The sequence below is a fragment of the Cyprinodon tularosa genome, unplaced genomic scaffold (genome assembly GCF_016077235.1).
Source record: "Cyprinodon tularosa strain WSP-4 unplaced genomic scaffold, ASM1607723v1 ctg128, whole genome shotgun sequence".
In the NCBI taxonomy this organism is placed as follows: domain Eukaryota; kingdom Metazoa; phylum Chordata; class Actinopteri; order Cyprinodontiformes; family Cyprinodontidae; genus Cyprinodon; species Cyprinodon tularosa.
Genome location: NW_024038092.1, coordinates 145,615 through 166,008, shown reverse-complemented (window position 1 = coordinate 166,008; position 20,394 = coordinate 145,615). Strand labels below are relative to the sequence as shown.

General features: G+C 41.7%; 1 protein-coding gene across 1 annotated transcript in view; it reads right to left on the bottom strand.

The window, feature by feature from the left end:
• vegfc (vascular endothelial growth factor c) overlaps window positions 1-20,394 on the bottom strand; it is a 97,215-nt gene that overhangs the window by 7,999 nt on the left and 68,822 nt on the right. Inside the window, exons 4-5 of the mRNA XM_038276829.1 lie at window positions 19,483-19,622; window positions 4,796-4,938 (exon numbers count right to left, since the gene is read on the bottom strand). Of these exons, the coding sequence (XP_038132757.1) occupies window positions 4,796-4,938; window positions 19,483-19,622 (283 nt within the window). The remainder of the gene's footprint in view (window positions 1-4,795; window positions 4,939-19,482; window positions 19,623-20,394) is intronic.

Genomic DNA, 20,394 nt, shown 5'->3' with positions numbered 1-20,394 from the left:
ATGATTTGTGGACATTAAGATCTAAAGAGAAGCACCATCTTCTGGTCAGACCCTGTAATTCAGTGAAGGGTGGAGTCAGAGTAAAAAAATATCCATGCCCAGGAGAAGGCCAGTGGCTGGAAGTTAGAGGGGATTTTGCTGGGAATCGCAGGGGAGTGGGCTGCCATTTGGGTGGAGTTTGACTGGGAAGGGCCTTGAATGGCTGCTACTGTATGAAAGACCCTCTTCTATCTATCTAGAGCCCCATAATTTATTTCATGACAGAAGAGAATAGGAACAACCCAGGTTTCTATTAGATACAGCTGCCAAACAGCTGCCAACAGAATTGTATCTCTGTTGGCCTAGTGCTCTGTTCAGCTTTGACACCATCCTGGAGCGAGGGGTCAGCCTGCCCATGACCTCATTATTTGACTCAGGTGAGTAGAACTAGCGACGTGCCTAAAAGGGCACAAGGGCCTTTAACCCCATTACAGATTACAGAACTGGGCCTGTTTTCCAGTGTTTAGTCCAGTTCGTAGCCATTGGCTGGTTTTTTAATGTGACATGGTTGGTTTATGCTTTGCAAATCTACATTCTGCACAAACTGAGACACACGGTTCAGGCCACTCACACTCGGTCTGGTTCTGTTGGAGGTTTTTCTTCCCCACTGTAGCCACATGCATGTTCAGTGTGACAGATTGCTCCAGAATCAACAACACAATGCAAAGGGATGTCTACTGTCCATCTGCTCACCCAGGAGGACACAATCCTGCAAGTCAATGACTGAATGCAATCAGGTGGTTTAACTTAGATAGAAAACATTGAAGTAATCTGACTGGAGGATCTGGTTGAAATGTCTGTGTAAAAGTGCTTTAAAATGCTGTGATGCGAGTATAAATACAATGAATTATGTTGATTATGAAATGAAAATGGGGGCCTGGGATGCTGCCTCTAAGCAAAAAGAACCTGGGTTAGGATCCGGGTCCGGTTCTCACTATGCGTAGTTTGCATGTTCCCCCTTAGTGTGAGCATCAAGTTCACTTCCAGGAAGTGATAATTATAATATTGGACATAATTGTAGATTAGAACAATATTCATCACTTTCATGTAAGTCATCCCCTTGGTTAGCAGTTAGCAGCAATTGTGAAGCACCCAGGAAGCATTGTGGGGATAAGAATTTGAACCGTTATTTAAATGCTATGCACACTTACCATAGAATGCAGAATGATTGTAGCTCCTCCATCTGATGGCAGAAAGAGTTGATTTTGCACAAAATGTTTAAACTAATGTAAGAAAGGTCTTGAAACAGCCCATCATACATTGCCAAACAAGAAACAATGTGACAGCAGCTCTGAATGTGATCTTTTCTGTAAACATCTGATTCCCTCCAATAATTATTTTTCCAATCAATCTGTGAGTCAGACTCTGTGTGTTCTTTGTTGGATGTGGTCACTGAAGTCTCTGCATTCCTCTGCTTTTATTTGTTTAAATGGGGTCCACACACAGTCTTATCAGGGCCAAACATGAAGTAAAATGAGGATCCTGTAGACACTCATAAAGACATCTCTCACTATCGCTGTGAGGCTTTTCCATTGACTTGCATTAATTTCTACATTAATTCATTTCTTGATGTTTAAAAAGGAATTCTAGGGGACAATCCAAGGACCATCCAAGGATCAGCCAAGGGCCCTTTAAAGAAAGTGGGGAACTTTTAAATGGCTACTACTGTAGAAATATATATACTATTTATTTTGTATAATATTAGCAAATATTTATATAAAACTCTGTGTTTATTATTTTACTATTTAATTGCAAAATATTTAACTGTATGTATATTTTTCATCCAGTTTGATTTCTGTTTAAAGAGTTTTTAATCTGAATGAATTTGTAATATTTGTTTTGGTCTTTAAAGGGTTAATATTGAAGTTAGTGCTTCAATATTATCCTCAACTTCTCTTCCATGTGATTAAAACAAGATCTGAGGCTCCTCCTATTCATTCTGACAGCAGCTGTCGGAACTGTGGTCTGACCCAAGATGGCCGTCCCAAAAGACACGTCGGCCTCACTGCTGAAAGCATCCAATGAGGCGTCTACGTAGTAATATCATGGATCTGACCCTCTGAAGTTACATAGGAGGGTTCTGATGAGAACATTCCTCACAGAGCACTGATGTGGACCAGGGAATCACTTATATGACAAACATCATTTAGAAGATGGCCGCTAAAGTGAATGAACAAATTCCTACACAGGCAACAAAAACAAACTCTTTGTTTTACCTTCATAATCAAACTATAACCTTGGATTCAGTGAAGGGATGGAAGATTCTAGTCATCATGGGACATGTGTCCTGAATGTTTTTACTTTTCTCTGCATCAAAGCGATGAAATGAATTGATCAACAGAAGACAAACTGAGGAAACAGGTGAGCTGTTTGACTGCTGGATGGTTGGACACATGTCTGTGGTCTACTTAGACGTCTAAAACAAAGAGGGAGGAGGAATTTCTGAAAACATAAACCTAAATCTCTAAGAAGAAAAACAATGAAATTGGTGCCAAATCTATGGTATGACAAAGAGCCTCAACAAGCGGAGGCAGTATTCAGTAATTATCAGCACAAAGTTTAACAGGCTAAAACTTTCACACAAAAAACATCTGCAGATCCCATAAAACAATAAGAACCCCTTCCCTCCCAATCTTACTGCTTTAAGCCATGATACTTCACCTCAGCTGCAACTGATCGCCTCGTCAGTCCAGCAAGCGAGCAGCGTCATCTTGAACTGACATTTAGAGCCAAACAACATTTCAAGGAAACTAGGTGCAGATGGACTTTAAGTTTCACTGACACGACATCCTCAAAGTTTCTTCAACGTCTAAGCAGCTGCATCAGTTACTGCTCAGTTAATGCTGGTGAAAAACCGTAACAAACACTGATTATGAGGATTAAGGTGAGTCAGAAAGCCACAGCAGTGGGCAGATTTGAACAGGATAATGATCTCACACATCCATGAGTGTTTTAGAAGAATATGAAAAAAAAAAAAAACAGGAATCCCTACAGGGTCTGTTTATCAGGTTTCTAGACTAAAACTTCTGTTTTTCTTTCTCACAGCAAACATCAGTGTTTTAATCTCCACTTTAATCTGTTTTATGTTAAATTGACTGAACCTTGTTTCCAATGTGTTAGCTGGCAGCTCAGGTAGAGTGCCATGTTAAAGGTCTGTTTGACAGGTAAGGCAGCCAGAATTAAACTTGCAACTTTACAACAGTAAGACATTCTTCCCAATAAACACCAAGCTGAGAATTTAGCTAGCCCTACTTTTGTCTCAGGACACCAACATGTTTGTTTTGAGCCCAAAAACATCTTTTTTTCTACTTACAAAGGAGATCTGGAGGTGGAAATTGTGCTTGATTCAGTTTAACTTAATTAATTCAGATGTCACCAATTCCCAACATGTTATCAAGGATTTTTACAGACACAACTGAATCAAATCCTCCAGACAGATTGGTTGAAAGTTTTCAATCTAAGGACATCCAGCTGACTGTCTTATAGGAATGGATCCTCCTGGGTGAGCAGCTAGCAACAGTCAACAGTTACTTGCATTGTGCCGTTGACCCCTCGGGCAATCCCTAACACAAAGCATGCATGCAGCGAGCGTGGAGAGAAAAAACCCTTTTAAACTCTCTTTTGAGAGATTGAATTGAATCAGGGTTGCCTCCAGCATAAAAGGTCTCTGCTCCCTGTCAGTAGGTTTGCTATGGAGATTAGGAAGCTAAATTTGAATATCATCGCCAGATATGGCCCACATATACAGTAATGACTTGTATATGGGTGCCTCTGATTGAAGCCTGTTTTCTGATGCTGACATAATGCCACCTTTGTAGAATGGAATATGCTGGTAAAGATTCTCTGTCATCCAGGTCATAGTAATTCCAAAAAGTTAAATATAAAAACAATCCACTGGACTTTGTTTCCAAGTTTGAAGACGTTTCTCTTCCATCCAGGAAGCTTTTTCAATTCAGAACGTCAGAAAGAGCGTTGAGTTCCAGATTTTATACAGCACCCCAACAAAGCCTTGTTTTTGTTTAGAAAACACGTAAATTGAACTGGACGAACGGGTCCACCCCTTTGGAATGTGGGTCGATTGGCTTCTTAGCCTGCAATGGCCCATACCTGCCTGTGGCTTTTAAAAGGCGGGACGTTACAGGCAATTGTTGGCCTGGATGAACAGGCGAGGTCTTCTGTCCCCTGCAAAGGAGTTGGGGTTGTGATGATAGTAGGAATTAATCAACCCAATTGCTTCATTTTAGGTTTTTAAAAGCTGACCTCCTCGGCACAAGACTCGGTGGTACAGCTACACCTTATGGACGAAAGACATTCGTTTGAGGACCAGAATGTTCACATTTTGGACAAAGAAAATAGGTGGTATGAGAGGGGCGTGAAGGAAGCCATCTATGTTAAGAAAAACCAACTAAACAGAGGGGGTGGAATCAGATTTCAGCTTTCCTTTCTGCCCATCATCACAACCCAAACCCCTTTACAGGCGAACAGAACACCCCCCCTATTCAGTCAGGCTAACAATTCCCTCTAACAACCCCCCTTTCAGAGACATAGACAGGTATGGGGCATTTCAGGCTATCAAAAGAAGCCCAATACCAATATTTTAACTTTTTTGGAATTAGAATGGAATGACAATATTTTGAAGGTGTCCCAGCCAGAGTCCAGACTTTAATCTGACCAAGGAACAACGGTTAGCATGATTTTATAGATCGAAAAAACGAGCAATATAAGTTGAACCTAACTTTAAAACAGTAACACCTACCATGGTGCTGCTGCGGTGGTCTTAGAGGAGGCAGCGGTGGAGGAGAGGACTTAGTTTGTCCAACGGAAGCCATGCTGACACACTGACACTGCTTGATGTTCCACGTCTGACCAGGAGGACACGTCCTGTTGACTATTGGACATCTGCAGAAAAAAAAATGTTCTTACTGCAAAAATGTCAAAAGAGGCAAAGGTTTGCGTTTACCTGAAGAGCTCTCCACACCAACTGTGGTAATCAAGACTATAACACCAGACAGAGCAGAACATTCGTTGATTTTCTTCTCTGGTCTCAAATATTTGCTTTTTTTTAAGCTTAGATTCATATATAAATGGTCTGTATCGGCTAACTCATCTACTATATCAGCAATAAACAGAAGAAGCAGTGCATTAGACGACTGCTGCCAATGAAATGTCTGGCTTCTGCATTTCCTCCATCAGAGAACTGTATTTCTGACTAATTAATGCATTCTTTCTAGATATTATAACTTCAAGCTTTGAGATCAAATCTCTCTTGCACAGCTTAGGAACTGTCTATTATTTAGCTGCAGATTTGATGGTACCTTTCAAAATAGCCAACATTAATCATCTTTGCTGGCTGTAAGAATTTGATTTGGTGAAAAAGTATTCATGTGTTTGTGTGAGGACAGCTTGCCCAGTGTCAGACCATGATGACACAAACTCTTTCATTAGGGGAGGGGTCCCTGTGTTGGCAAAAACATTAGCTCTGCAGAAGCAGAAGCAGACTAACTAGGGAGAGGAAGGTCTTAGGTGACAATCTTGGACGTGTTTTCTTTGAGCTACACAAATAAATAAAAACGTGCTCACTCGCTGAAAATCAAATTGTTGATATGGTAGGGTGACCAGACATCCTCTTTTTCCCGGACATGTCCTACTTTTCATACCTAAATCTACCTCTATTCATGTTCTTGGGCCAGTGAACCAGTGGGCTGGTCTCTATGTCAATTTGATGGCATGACAAAAGTCCAGGCCAGAACCAAATAAGGCAATGTGATGGCGTTTGAACTTCTCTGTGCGTCCATTTCACCCACTGAACTATCGTTATTCATCTATGACAATGGAAATTGCATTTTATCACTCATTTAAATCTTAGTCTTTTGGCTGAGTCATATGAGTATCTTAGTAATGTTTTATCCTGTTTACTAAAAATACACAACTGACTGGGATGCAAGCTCTGCTCCATTAGCCTCTTACACCCTAAGGGGGTATAAATAAATTTCTGCCTGACAAAAACACACAAAAGTAAATAACTTATAGCCTCAAAGCTATTAGATTTAAGAAGAAACTTTTGGTACGTCTGTAAAGGTAAGATGTCATAGAATGGTTTTCTGGTGTCAGCACCATTGTAGCTTTGACCCTGCCTGAAATATTAGGGACAAAATACAAAATATTTTGCATTTTTTGAACCTCGCCAAAATTTTCTTTGAAATAAACATTGCAAAACACTACCAAAATATTATTTATAGTACAAAAAAGTAGTACAGACTTTTAAATCTAAATGTTGTGTAAAAATATACCAAATTTGGACTCAATCAGATGAATCATATTTATTTTAGAATGGTATTAGTGAGAAATTTCTTAGGTGGAGGGGCCATTTTGGCTCATTTATCCATAAATGTCACCAAACTGTGCCAAATATGTTTTTTACATCAATACTGGGGGTTTGGTAAAATTACGAGGTCACGTAGCAGCTGGACCCGCCGGTGGGTCCGTAGAGTTCTAGGGGTTAGACTGAAGGTCATTGTGTTCCTGTCTTATATCAATCCTATAACATAATGATGATTTGTCTCCAGTTTAGAAACTGGAAAATGAACATATTTAGAGTAGATGATTTGACCCAAAGTATCTATGAGCAGAAAAATGCAGAGTAATATGGTAAAAGCAGTAATTTGTTTTCTGAAAGCTGCATTAATACCAGAGTAAAAGTCAAGGTTCCTCTTCCTGCAGCTTTTTAATCATCCCTCGCCCTGCGCTAGACTGGCCACCTGTCCAGGGCGTACCCTGCCTCTCGCCCGTAGACAGCTGGTGATAGGCACCAGCACCCTTTGCCACCACAGCAGGGATAAAGCGTGACAGGAAATGGATGGATGGATACTGTATCTTCTAAAAGCCATGTTTTATCATGTCTGGTTTATCTTTACCACTTCTGCCAAATACAGATAAGATCTTCAAACTGTCTAATCTGAACAATTGATGTCTGACAGCAAACTGTTGTTGTTGATAAAAATAATGATGGTGATGATGATGATAATGATGATACTGACAGTGATGATGATGGTGATGATGATAGTGATGATGTAGGATGGTGATGATGATGTAGGATGATGGAAGAAAGCTGGATTAACCTCAACGTTTAGAATTACTTGTGGTTTATGCAGTTTTTTTTCATCTGTGAGTCTGTGTGTTGCGAGTGGAGGCACTAGGGTTGGAAGACGTGATTGAGACTTTTTTTTTTGGCTTATTCCTGGCGGCTGGTTCGCGGGACCTGGGCCCACGAGGCCCGGTTGGGGATGACCACGGGGGGCGGGGCTTCAGCATTGCGATGGATGGGGGAACTCTTCGGGGCCATCTCTCCTCCTCCCTTGGTGGGGGTGCAGATTTCCTGGGTTGGCCCCTCCTGGGCGCCTTTGCTCTGGGCCCCCCTTTGGGCATCTGGGGTTTTGGGTGCCCCAGCACTTGCCTCTGTGCTCTGGAGGGGTGCGTCTTTGGCTCTTCACAACCACTATTGAGCATTTTTCATTTGGACAAACTTTACAATGCACAAGTGCACTTTAACAAACAACTACAGGTGTTTGGTTCCAGGTACATAAAGACTTCCATACAGAAAGCCCCTATTCTTATCTTCAGGTAACACAGAATACATGCCATATTAAATAATACTTCTTATACATCAGCAATATTATCAATATGCTACTTTATTGTATCTCTTATCCTATATCCATTGGTTGTGCTGTTCTTTTATGAATCAGACAGAAGGCGTTTTATCATTGTCTCCCTTTTATCTCCTCTTTCTTTCATCTTTTCTCCTCTTTCCTGTTTTTTCTTTCCTCTTCTACTTCAACACTGCATTGTCCATATAATCTGTAATACTCTCTGCATAATCATAATAAAGCTATTTATATGGATAAATCAAGTGGAACACTAGGGCGATACACGTACTGCTTCACTTGTGAAATAAAAATCTGTTGGGGTCTTCTTTGGCATCAAAACAATTATTGTTATTGCCACATTGCCAGACAGGACACTAAAATAAATAAATAAAGATAGATAGATAGATAGATAGATAGATAGATAGATAGATAGATAGATAGATAGATAGATAGATAGATAGATAGATAGATAGATAGATAGATAGATAGATAGATAGATAGATAGATAGATAGATAGATAGATAGATAGATAGATAGATAGATAGATAGATAGATAGATAGATAGATAGATAGATAGATAGATAGATAGATAGATAGATAGATAGATAGATAGATAGATAGATAGATAGATAGATAGATAGATAGATAGATAGATAGATAGATAGATAGATAGATAGATAGATAGATAGATAGATAGATAGATAGATAGATAGATAGATAGATAGATAGATAGATAGATAGATAGATAGATAGATAGATAGATAGATAGATAGATAGATAGATAGATAGATAGATAGATAGATAGATAGATAGATAGATAGATAGATAGATAGATAGATAGATAGATAGATAGATAGATATAGAATTGCTCATTGTGTTGGAGCAAACAGAAATGAAGGTGTAACAGTGTCACATGGACCAGAACCAGGAGGGACCTGTTTTGTTTGTGTAACCTTATTAAAGCTTTGAATGAAACAAATCAGATGATGACAGCAACAGCATTAAGGACACAGTCATCGGCTCTGCACCTCCACAGAGCTTAAGGTTCATCAGGGGTTTCCATTGTAATTTTTATTTTCTGGTGTGTCCCTTCTTTTCTCTCAAACTAGCGATTATTCTGTTTCCCATTTTGGCTCCTGTGGTACCACGTTACTGCCCCCCACATGACAACTACTCTATAAAGCCAAAATAAGTCGGCCTTAAGCTTGAAAGGTTCAGTTTAGGCAGCTGGACGGGAAGTTTTCTAGAATATGCTTCTCCTCTCATTTAAGAGGCTCTGACGGTTGGGAGGACAAAGATTAATATAGTGTAGGTCTAACAAAGAATAGGGGGGGGAAAAGGTGGCTCTGATCCCTCCTTCTGGATTGACCACGGAGGTCACCTGGGGGGTGTGTTAATGGCCGTAATGGGGTTCTGAAGGGTCGTTAACTCCCTCATCAGAGTGGTTTCAGTCACGTGCCTCATTGAAGTGTGAGTCAGGTAAGGGCGGGTGAGAGCTGAATCTTCTGGGTATTGTTCCTAAAAGTGCTTTGAAACTAGGTCGTCTGCGTAGGTGTCGCAGTGGACGCAAAGACATCCCCGCCCCCTCTGAAGACACTCTGCTGCACCTCTCCCAAATTGTAGGTGAGTGCAGACAGTGTTGTTTTGCTTTTTATGACCGCAATCGCGGAAAACAGCTGGTGAAGTTGGACCTGCTAGAAGAGCGAGGTTTGCAAGAATGCTGGGACCCTTTTCCCGCCTGGATCCCCGCTCTTTTTCACCCTCATGTCCCTCAGTTGTCGGACAAACTTGCCCCAACTTCCTCTCCACCTCGGCCGTATCTAGACCCACAGCGTGTAGCACAGACCACACTCAAAATTGAGCATAAATCAAAAATGTCTGTGTCAAGCTCACTGTAACACACTGCTGCAGGAGGATAACCAGCCCTTAAGACCGCCTCCTCTGTTGAGAGAAGGTTTTTCCAGGTTAACAAAGATGGCTTCCTTAACCCCTCTTTGATCCTTCTTCCTTTGCCAGAATAAGGACCTTGTTGTCCACAAACAAGTGTCCTTTAACCTTCAGGTGTAGGTGAACCGCTGAGACCTGTTCTGAGGAATCAGCCCTCCTGTGTTGAGCCAACTCTTCCAGACAGGACTCAGCTGTTCACCTACACTGAAGGCTACAGGACGCTCGTTGAGGACCCGCTGCAGGGGTCGATTCCACTAAGTATGAACGAAGCAGGAATTAGTCCTTTAATCCTTGAGATGTTGTTCAGCCGATAGAAGGCCAACTTTGTTCCTGACTCTATGAGCCTCTGAGGGTTCAGATCTGAATCCATCACTACACCCAGATTAAGAGCCTGATGCTGAACTGAAGCTGTGGGCTAACTTTGGATAAGCTCTTCCTTTAGTCCGAAAATCATTACTTCAGTTTTGTTTAGGTTCAACTAAAGTACATATTTCCCCATCATAATTTGATTTCTTCTATTCGTTTGTGTCTATTTTTAAATCTCTGCCATGGTTCTCTTCCTATAAACCATGTATTTGTATTTACCAAATTATATAATCATTTATGCAAGTAGGGCTTGTTCTTGCCTTTGTGTAGCACCTTTTCACCAAACCAATATAGTTAAGCTACTCTCAGCCTGATTTGGATAAATGGTCTAAGGCCTTTATTATTAATGAAAACAGAGAACAGAAGTCTAAAGATTATTTTTTTTGTTTTGGTAAAACCCATCCTTGGGCTTTCAGTGAAAAAAGGATTTTTTTGCTAAAACTTCTGTTCAAAGCTGGTATTATCTCCAAATCACAGCATTTCCAAACATCTCCTCCAAAGCAGAGGTTCCTAAACGTTTAGCTTCTGGTACCAGAATCAACTTATGACCCAAACTACTACAATTCTACAGCATCAGCTAACAACAGGCAATAATTTTACAAACAGCAATACTCAGCTGAAGTAGCTTTGTAATTTTTTTGCATGACAATTTTGTATCTTTACGTATTTCAACCAAATGCTTTTTTGGTGTAATCTTTGTGGTGGATCTGAGGACCCCATACTGGTTGATAAAGGATCACAAGTGGGTCACTAAACCACATTGAATGTTGACTGATTTATGTTGCTTCAATGGTTGAACTGATTTTAAAAGCAGACAGACTGAGATAGTCAATCACTGGCCCTCGTTTTCAGACTGCTGCTCAGTCAGGCTGGTTCACAGGATGAAAGGTCACTCCTCCTGCACATAACCTTAATTGCTTTATCAGTCATTATCTTATAACCTACAATGAATCGTGAAAATAAACATTAGAAATACAGGGAAAAAAACACGCAGAACCAAAAATAAACTTAAACACAGTCGTGAAGTTGTTCATAAATCAGATAGCATGTTTGGATTTTAAAGAATGCCAAGAAAAATACTTTTCCCAAAAACACAACAGACACTGTTACACACAGACAGTCAGTTATACTAACCACCACAAAGTGAAAATAGCCTGTCTGTGTAGCAACATGTAGTGAACTGTTGACTTGGCCACAGTCACAGACAGCAGGGAGCGTGTTTGCAGACAGACAAATAGTTGAAACTTTTGAAAGCGTCTGGCGATCAAAAGAAACACAAGGTGGTTTCAATTAGAGCCGCGTAGCCTTAGACATACACAGAGAGGGGAAAGAAAAGGAGAAAAGGGAAAGTTAAATGTTGGCCGGTGGGGGAGGTTTTTCACTTCCCTTAATGTAAAACATACGCCTGCTTAAGTGTCCATCTTTACATGCCGACTGATTTGTTGGTGTGAAAATGTCTCCAAGATGTTTTCTTGCAGCTACAGTCTGATCAACTTCTCCTGCTCTCTGTGGATTAATGCTGGTTGAAGTGTGAATGGATTTTACAGTACAAACACCCACATGAAAAAAACCAACGTCGTTATTTACAGTTATCATTTCAATGGAAGCATTTTTAGCATTTTTCTAGTCTGAGATTTTAATATCCAATGGCTGTGTTTCTGTTTCTGTTATTCAAGTTTGTTTCAAACAATACTGTACATTTCCAGAGTTGCTACCTTCTGAGGTAAATCTACATATCATCCTGGTCACATTTGCTGTAAATCTTGTATACACACATTGTAAACAATCCCAAATTATTTCTAAGATACAGTTTTGTTTTTCTTTGTTTGTATTTTTTTAATGACAAAATCTTCTGAAATGATAACAGTCCTCCGGTGGGGGAGTTTTGGTCCGGATAAACGTTTCTCCTTGGCTCTACCTTGGCCATAATCTGGCTCTACCTTTCTTATACCTCATCCAAAATATTCGGGTCATCCTGAGCTATTTTCCACATTTGTGCTGCTATAACCTTAGACTGCTGGAGGACATAGGGACCCCTTTTCATCATTCTATCTCTATTCCCCCATTCTGAAGTATCTGTTAGGCATCTCTAACGTTCTGCTCTCTTTCTAATCATTTCTAATCATAGTAGCTTCATCTGGTATGTTCCTGATTGGCTGTGACTCCTGAAACTTGGGGACAAAACGCTCTGGATTTAGCCTTCTCTACCATTAAAGATGCATTCAGAGCCCCCCCCCCCCCCCCCCTCCGCTCCCACCTCGGCTTGTCCAGTCACCTTTCTGTCATGCTAATTCCTGCATACAGGCCCCAGCTAATCAGGGCAAAACAGTGAGGGAGGGCAGGGTGTGGACTAAGGCAGTCGTGGAGAAACTCCAGGACTGAGTTTTGAATGCTCTTAGTGAAACATCAAAGCTGCAGTAAGCTATGACAATGAGATAAATATAGATGAGCATGCCATGACTGCCAGCCTACATCAACAAAGGCATTGAGGATGTTTGCACCAAAAACAATATCACTACCTGGGCAAACCAATTACCCTGGATGAATGGGGACTGGCAGGTTCAGAAATCCTAGTGGTCTGGCCTAGTGGTTAGAGCAGTGTCTGTCTGTCTCGGAGAAGGTTGCAAGTACCCGGTTCAATCCCAACAGCCTCCACTCTGGGTTCCCGGGCAAAACCTTAACCCCACACTGCTCCTCTGGTGCCACACAATGGCAGCCCAGAGCTCCCCAAGGGGAAGTGTTCAATGCAGAGAGTGAATGGGACAATAAAGGGATTTACATTACATACAAATCACTAAATGCACGAAACTCAGCTTTCCAACCTGGTGATAGAGTAATAAAGAGGCAATGAGAACAGCGCACGCCGTTTTGAACCGTGCCATCAGATCAGTGAAGCAGAACCACAGCCAGAAGATCCAGGATCTCTTCCATGATGCCAGATACACCAGGTGAATGTGGCAAAGCATACAGGCGATTATTGACTACAACCCTCCCCCCGCTGGGTGCAGCTGATGCTGACTTCCTAAATGAACTAAAAAACTTCTTTGGAAGGTTTGTGGGACTAAACTGCTCATCAACAGCTCAGCTGTAGAGGTGGTCAACAGCACCAAATTCATCACAGACACCCTCACCTGGACTGGAAACACCATCTCACTGGTCCAAAAGGCACAGAAGCAGTTGGACTTCCTGTGGAGGATGAGGAGAGCCCACCCCTTTATGGAATGGAAATTTCACTGCGAAGCTGCTGATCATTTACTGCCTGAAAGCTGTACAAAATGAAATTTTGTCTAAGTCTAAATATTAAAAGGTCTAATTTAAAGTCAGACAATGGAGAAAAGCGTAGAATGTATGGAATAACCTGGTCTCATCTGTAGGTCCTCAAGTTGTCCATCAACTGGAGCTTAATGACGTTTTACTAAAACTATATAGGAAGAAAAGTCTGCTCCTTCAAATCGCCCCATAAACTAAACAGAGCAAAGACAGCTACCCAGATTCCACATCCTCTACCTGTCAGTTTCACTGAAGACCGTATCCAAAGCAAAGCCAACAATATCCGCAACATATACCTAGTTCTATGAAGGCTGAGGAGAGCATGATGAGAGGTGGAGCCAGGCGGGTCAGAAAGGAACAGGACTTTTTCAAAAATTTGACAGTGAAAGATGGAGAGAAAGTCCATGGATGGTGAGGTTGAGTCCAGAAGGAGTATGTGGAACCATTCTGATTAATTAACATAACGGCATTGATCTGTCAGGCAGGCCTGAGAAGATGTGAGCAGAGAGGAACAAAGTAGGAGGATGTTAAATCTGAGCTTTAATCCATTCAGATCAGAACATGAACCTGTTATCTTTCCTAAGCTATCAGCTCCTCATTAGATCCAATTAAAGGACAACTCACTTCAAAAATCACCTGTTTTTCCATGGATGTTTTATGGTGCTGTCTAGATGATCCAGGCATCATTGGACTTGTTTGTTGCAGTTTTAGTTTCTAAAACGACCTGTTTGGCGCCCTCCGCAGGCTTAATGATTTGACTACATCTGATTTTAATCAGTATTGGTGTTTTAAAAATCCCCCCCTTCCTCTCTTCCCACCAATATCTCTGCACTGTCATCTCTCTCCATGAGTACTCCGCTGTCAATCCATGACCAATCAAAGTAGAGTTTTGACTACGGTGATGAAATGTTGAACTACACTGCATAAAACATCTAGAAATAACAACATTTCTTAAATTAAGTTTATTTAGCCTGAATTTAAGCAGGTAAATAAGATGGTTTTCCAATGGAATGAATACTTTTACTCATCAAATAAGAAATTAGAGTAAATGGCTGCTTAGTGGAACAGTGGTCAGCACTGCTGCCTTGCAGAAAGAAGGTTGCGGGTTTGGTTCCCGGCCCGGGGTCTTTCTGCATGGAGTTTGCATGTTCTCCCTGAGCATGCATGGGTTCTCTCCGGGTACTCTGGCTTCCTCCCACAGTCCAAAAACATGACTGTTAGGTTAATTGGCTTCTCTAAATTCTCCTTAGGTGTGTGTGTGAATGGTTGTTTGTCTCTGTGATGGACTAGTGACCGGTCCAGGGTTGGACCCTGCCTCTCATCCATAGACAGGTGGAGATAGACAGCAGCACCCCTCACCACCCCAGCTGGGATAAAGCATGTCAGAAAAAAAGGAATGGATAGATAAAATGCACTTGAAATAAGAAAATGCAATAATTTTTTCTTAGTTTAAATGTAAATCGCCTTGTTCCATTGGAAAATTAATTATTTAGATTTAAAAAAATTTACAGTTTGTTGCACATACAACAGAAACATGTCAACTTTATCTAAACCCAAACCATATGTTGTGCTCATCCAGAGCGACTATCCCTCACTAAGGCACATTAGTGCTTAAATAGTGAATGGCCTGTACTTATATAGCACTTTGGTCAAGTCAGAGGACTTGACCAAAGTGCTTCAAACAACATTCAGTCATTCACACACTCATGGTGAGCTACATTGTAGCCACAGCTGCACTGGTGCTCACTGACAGAATCGAGACTGCCATACACTGGTGGCACCAGTCCCTCTGACCACCATCAGTAGGCAATGCAAGTGAAGTGTCTTTTCCAAGGAAACAACGCCACTGCCGCTAGGTTGTTGATCACAACCTAGAGTCTGAATGAAAGATTCAAACAGTTTCACAGCGCTACCATTAAAGTCTTGGGAAGCGGCTGTTCCAACCGTTGCATTTCCGAATTCTCCTGAGTGGTGCCCGACTTTACACGAGTGAATAAGATGAATGTGATTGGTCGATTATCAAGGGGGCGGGATTGTTTGGCGGAAGGTTTGCAGGCTAGTTTGATTGTGGCCGGTTAGTCTGAAGCATCTTGCTAACCAGTTAGCAACTTAGTGCTAGCAGGTTCCCAATGGGAAATTCCATTGGGACCAAGTAGCACTAAATTGGTGACTTAGAAACAACGCTGTCAAGGAACGCTATGGACAGAGGAAACACGCAAGAGGAGGAGAGTTTAGTGTCGGGGGTCGTGGATGAGTCTCCTCCGTCATCCATTTTTTATTTAGAGGAGGAAAGCGGGGACGAAGATGTTGTGGAAGAGGACGCCAGGGCGGCAGAAGCTTGGTTTGGTGTAGAAGGCTTCCAGCCGTCCATGTTTGAGCCCTTGCCTCGCAACGCTGCCAGTTCTGTTAGCTCTACGCCTGCTGAAGACACAGACGTCCATCCCCGTGAACACTGGGACGCAACTCACTGGGAAACGAAAGGATTCTGATTTCAACCGTTGCGTATATTAGCTGCGACATATCAATCAAGATGCTATGACTGAAAAAATTTGATTGACAGATGACCCATTGGCCGAATTTAGGTGTTCAAGCTGATGTATAACTAACTGACCTGCATAAGACAATGAAAAAAAAAACACGGATTTTAAGACGGGATTTTTTTTTTTTTTATAGAAATGTTCTAAATTTTGGGACAATATTGTCTGATAAAGAGTACATTTATATACATGTTTAAGGCAGAAGACATTTAAATATGACTTCCCTATGACTTTAAACAAATGACCAAACACTTCTTTAGATCAACTCCAAACCACTCACCCCATTATCATTCCATCATGCTAATTACAACATGGGTTCAGATAAAATACTCCAGAGGTGAGGCGGGTAATGTCGTATGAGAGGGATGGATGCTTCATGCATGCTGCAGGTTAAGTCCACTGAAGCCACACTAGAAGGAACTGTTGATTTTCCATTACATAGAGAGAGTCTTTACCAGAGGCAGAGGTCCCAGAGGGATCCGCTGTCACTGATTCATTCCTACCCCACACTGCTCCACTGCTCCCCGAAGGGGATGGGTTAAATGCAGTGAGTGGATTTCATTGCTCTGTAGTTGTGACAGTGGAATGATAACAAAATGCTGGGGAAAAAATGAATGAGTATTTTTACTCTTAAAACAAGATAACTGGATAATATGCATTTGAAATGAGACAATGGAATAGTTTTTTCTCATTTTTTATGTAAACTCTGTTGTTCCAAGTGTCTCACTCACCTCCTCTATTCAAGAAAAAATTCACTTATTTATGTTTGTGTTTTTTGCCTTGCGACAGTAACACTGGAGACCACCTAAATGCTGTTTTGGTTTGGTTTTTAATTACTGAACCAAATGTTATTTCTGTATACAGACATCTAGACATTTGTGCAGCCCTGCTCTGTTTTAATCCAGTCAATTAAACGCAGCCATTGTTCTGTTTTCAGAGGACTGCAGCCAAAAACTACATTAGAGAGCAGCCCCTGATGGGATCCTGACTGTTAGCCCGTCATTAATCACAGCATGCCCTGCCTAGCTACGCACACAGGAACACACACATTTCACAGAGCTGTGAAGTTAATCGAGAGATAATGTGAAACGTGTTTCCTTAAGTAACACCCACAGTGTGCGCAGAGTTAAAAGGAAGCCATCAAAGGAACAATAGCTTTTAAGACGCTGCATTTTTACATGTGTGCTGCCAGTAGGAACACCTCCGGTAGAGACGGAGGAGTCTGCCCCGACCCTGAAGGGACCGAGTGGCTCAGAGGCCACAAAGGATCCCGTTTTAGTCTAAAGACTGTTACAATAAACTTCATGCCTGAATTCAGGTGTGTTTTCATCATAAGAACTTCTTCCAGAAACAAGGCTAGTTTTCTGAGATCCACTCCCACCTCGCCCCCACCCTCTCTGTGCTTTTTCTGCATTGACCAGTTAGAAGTAATGACTGGTGTAGAAGTTTACTGCAGACAAAGAACCTGACAGGGAGGCGCAACATTTCATCCAGGAACGCTGGGATGAGGGAGGATTCTAACATTTCAAACATTATGATTTAGTTGATATAACTTATAGATTTTTAGCTTTCAGTTGTTAAAGGTAAGCTCTGTTTTTACACCTCGAAGCTTTCTCACCTAACCCTTTAAATAACACTTCATAATGATTATGTATTAAATAACCAGGAGACATGAAAACAGATTCTGATAAAAATTCTAATGTTGCTTAAAAGTCAGCTGCTTATCAACTGGGCTCACGTCTCGTGAAGTGACCCCGAATCGCAAGTTAAGAAGCATTTTATGCAACGCCACATCATCACATCATACATGTTTGTAAATGAGGAGACATCCATGGCTCCAGCCTTACCGAAATATTCCACTTTGTTCTTAGATCAAGGACGCGGCTCTCATTCCATCTCCAAATCTTTGCCACTTGCATAAGGAAGGTGATAACTGTATAGAGACAGTTCCCCTGTCTCTATACAGTTTATAGAGAGTCTATCTAGTGTCTAACTAGATAAACTACTGGGGAAACATCAGTTCTGACATGCAACAAGCAGCTAATATTAGGGTTTAACACGCTCACAGGAAGTCAGATTGACTTCATGTGACTCCGCCTCCGATGTGACCCTCTGCTGAAATGTCTGTCTCATGTTACGCGTTTTTCTTGTGCTGAGGTTTTTTTTTATATTTCAAACTATCCTGTCAAGGATAAAGAGTCAAATATTCTTTTTTTCTTGTCTCTCTCCCCAGTGTGGCTCCTATCTTTCCACAGAGATAAAGGCAGCGCTATAGGGACGCCATACGAATGCGCCAAAGGCAGCGTTCTGCGGCACGCATGGCCTCAGTAGAACCATCCCCCCTCTCAGCCCCCCCCCCCCATCCCACCCCAATGCATGTGATGAACGGTTTGTACTGAAACTGAAATCTCAATTGCAATGTAAATTGTAGTTGACAATAAAGTTGATTGATTCAACACTCCCCCATCATAATCCTAATGCAGTGAAACAGAGTTTACTAAATTTAGCCACCAGTAACAGAGAACTTCATTCTTCTTTCAAAGCACTACTATGATTAAAGCATTTGTTTAATTAAGGCCCAAAGTATGGAGCTTAAAGCCTCCTCTGGTTGTGAATGTATCATAAAATGGGACAGATAGACCCAGTATTCAAGGTGAGACAGCCAGTAAGAAAGTTCAAAATGTTTATTAATATAACAGAACTGGACAGGACAAAGGCGCGGGGCTGAGAGCTGAAGGCTCACGGCGACTGCAGGAGGGGGGCAGGTTGTCTCAGGTTGTGGGAGAAACACAGGTCAGTGACCACGATCATCTGACAGGAGATGATTATCAGAGTGAGTCACTTACGTGGTTTAACAATTCAGTCCAAACCCTGAAAGAGGTGCAATCCAGCCGCTGGACTGCCAACTGAAGCGGCGCGCATCACATAGAGTGTCGCCAGTGCTGCAGCATCGGAGGACTTGCAGGAAGCTTATCACAGCAGGCAGGAATAGTGCATGAAACCCTGATGATCTCTGCACGATCAAAGGTTCCGACCCAAACAGGAAGAGAGTCATCTGGGCTTCCAAGAATCCTCAGAGCGCTCGGGCAGGTTCAGAATCCAGAGTCAGATGGAGTCCAGAGGCGTGACCAGACAGACACGAACAGATGCAGAACAGACTCAGATGCACACGGGCAGGCTCAGTGGTCAGGGTAACAGAGACAGGACGTCAAAACCAGGATGAGCAGGACTGTAAACTGGTCTCCTCCTTGGAGCCAGGCTTACGGGGATAAAACTGATCCTCCCTGCATTCTGAGCCAAAACGCTGAGGACTCCGCGGGGAAGGATCAGGACACGATCAGGAGATGAGCTAGACACAAAACCCACTTTCCTCTGGCCGCCAGGAACCAGGATGTAAACAAGGAATAACTAGAACACACTGGACAGACTAATAGAAAACAAATAATGATCGCTCGGGCTGAACCGAATATCAGACAACAGACGCAGGTGGATAAGATGAGTGATTATTAGAAAATCTGGCAGTTAGGCAGGTGAGTGAAATGAACAATTAATGTGAGCAATCGGGCCAGATCATGACAAAATGGTCTTTCTTTAAGAACAAAGAGGTTTAAAGTTAAAATAATGTAAATTCATGAAGACATTGATTGTACTGCATGCCATGGTGAAAGAGGGATGCTTACTCTGGCAGGGATCGTCTGATGATGCTGTGGACTTGTCTGTAAATGTCCAGTTTGGACAGACAGCTGCACTGGGTGTGGTTGGCCACGCTGATGGTGACAGGTTTGGTGCCCTGGGTCAGCGGCACTGTGATCTCAAAAAGCTGCAGAGAAGCAAAGAGACGGGACAGAGATCAGCGAGGTGAAAAAGGGCTGAACAGGACTGGATGAAGGTCATCACTGCTGCTATCATTTCAACTTTGAACTAGCATTGGGTGGCCATTTCAGGGCTGTAGAGAGCTGCACCACTAGTCAAACATCGACAGAATTAAAAAAGAAAGAGTGAAAAATAACTAATAAATGTTAGGAATTTAGATGTGCAAGAAAAACACACTTTAGTGGTTACAAGCAGTATTACAACAAAATAAACACAATATTGTCAACATTGAGAAATCCCACCATTCAGAGAGTGTTTATTATAGCTTGTTCTTGGGTGATAAAAGTCTGAAAATAACAGATAGACCAATGTGTTTCGGTCTGTTTCAGTCTAACCTAAGGTTTTTGACAAGCTATTTAAAAATAACCCCAGGGAAGTTAGGTTTGATGTTGTTAGGTGTTGAGGAGAATCAGCAACAATTACAGAAAATGGTGTAACACCAGACGCTTGATCACCTGAAATAACCTAAAATAACTTAAAATAAGGACACGTGATGTGGATTTGTAATGGTTATAAAAGTTTTATTCTTAAAGGTAGGAGTACTGGGGCTGTGGCTTTAAGCAAGCACGATGACATGGGAGGTCTCCAGCATGCAGCCATCTTCCATTAGACAACAGACAGGGGTCCGTTTCATGAAGCAGGTTTAACAAAACCAGATTCAAATCTACAACTGTAAAATGATTTAGCCAAAATTCAGGAACTTTGAGTATTTCAGTTTC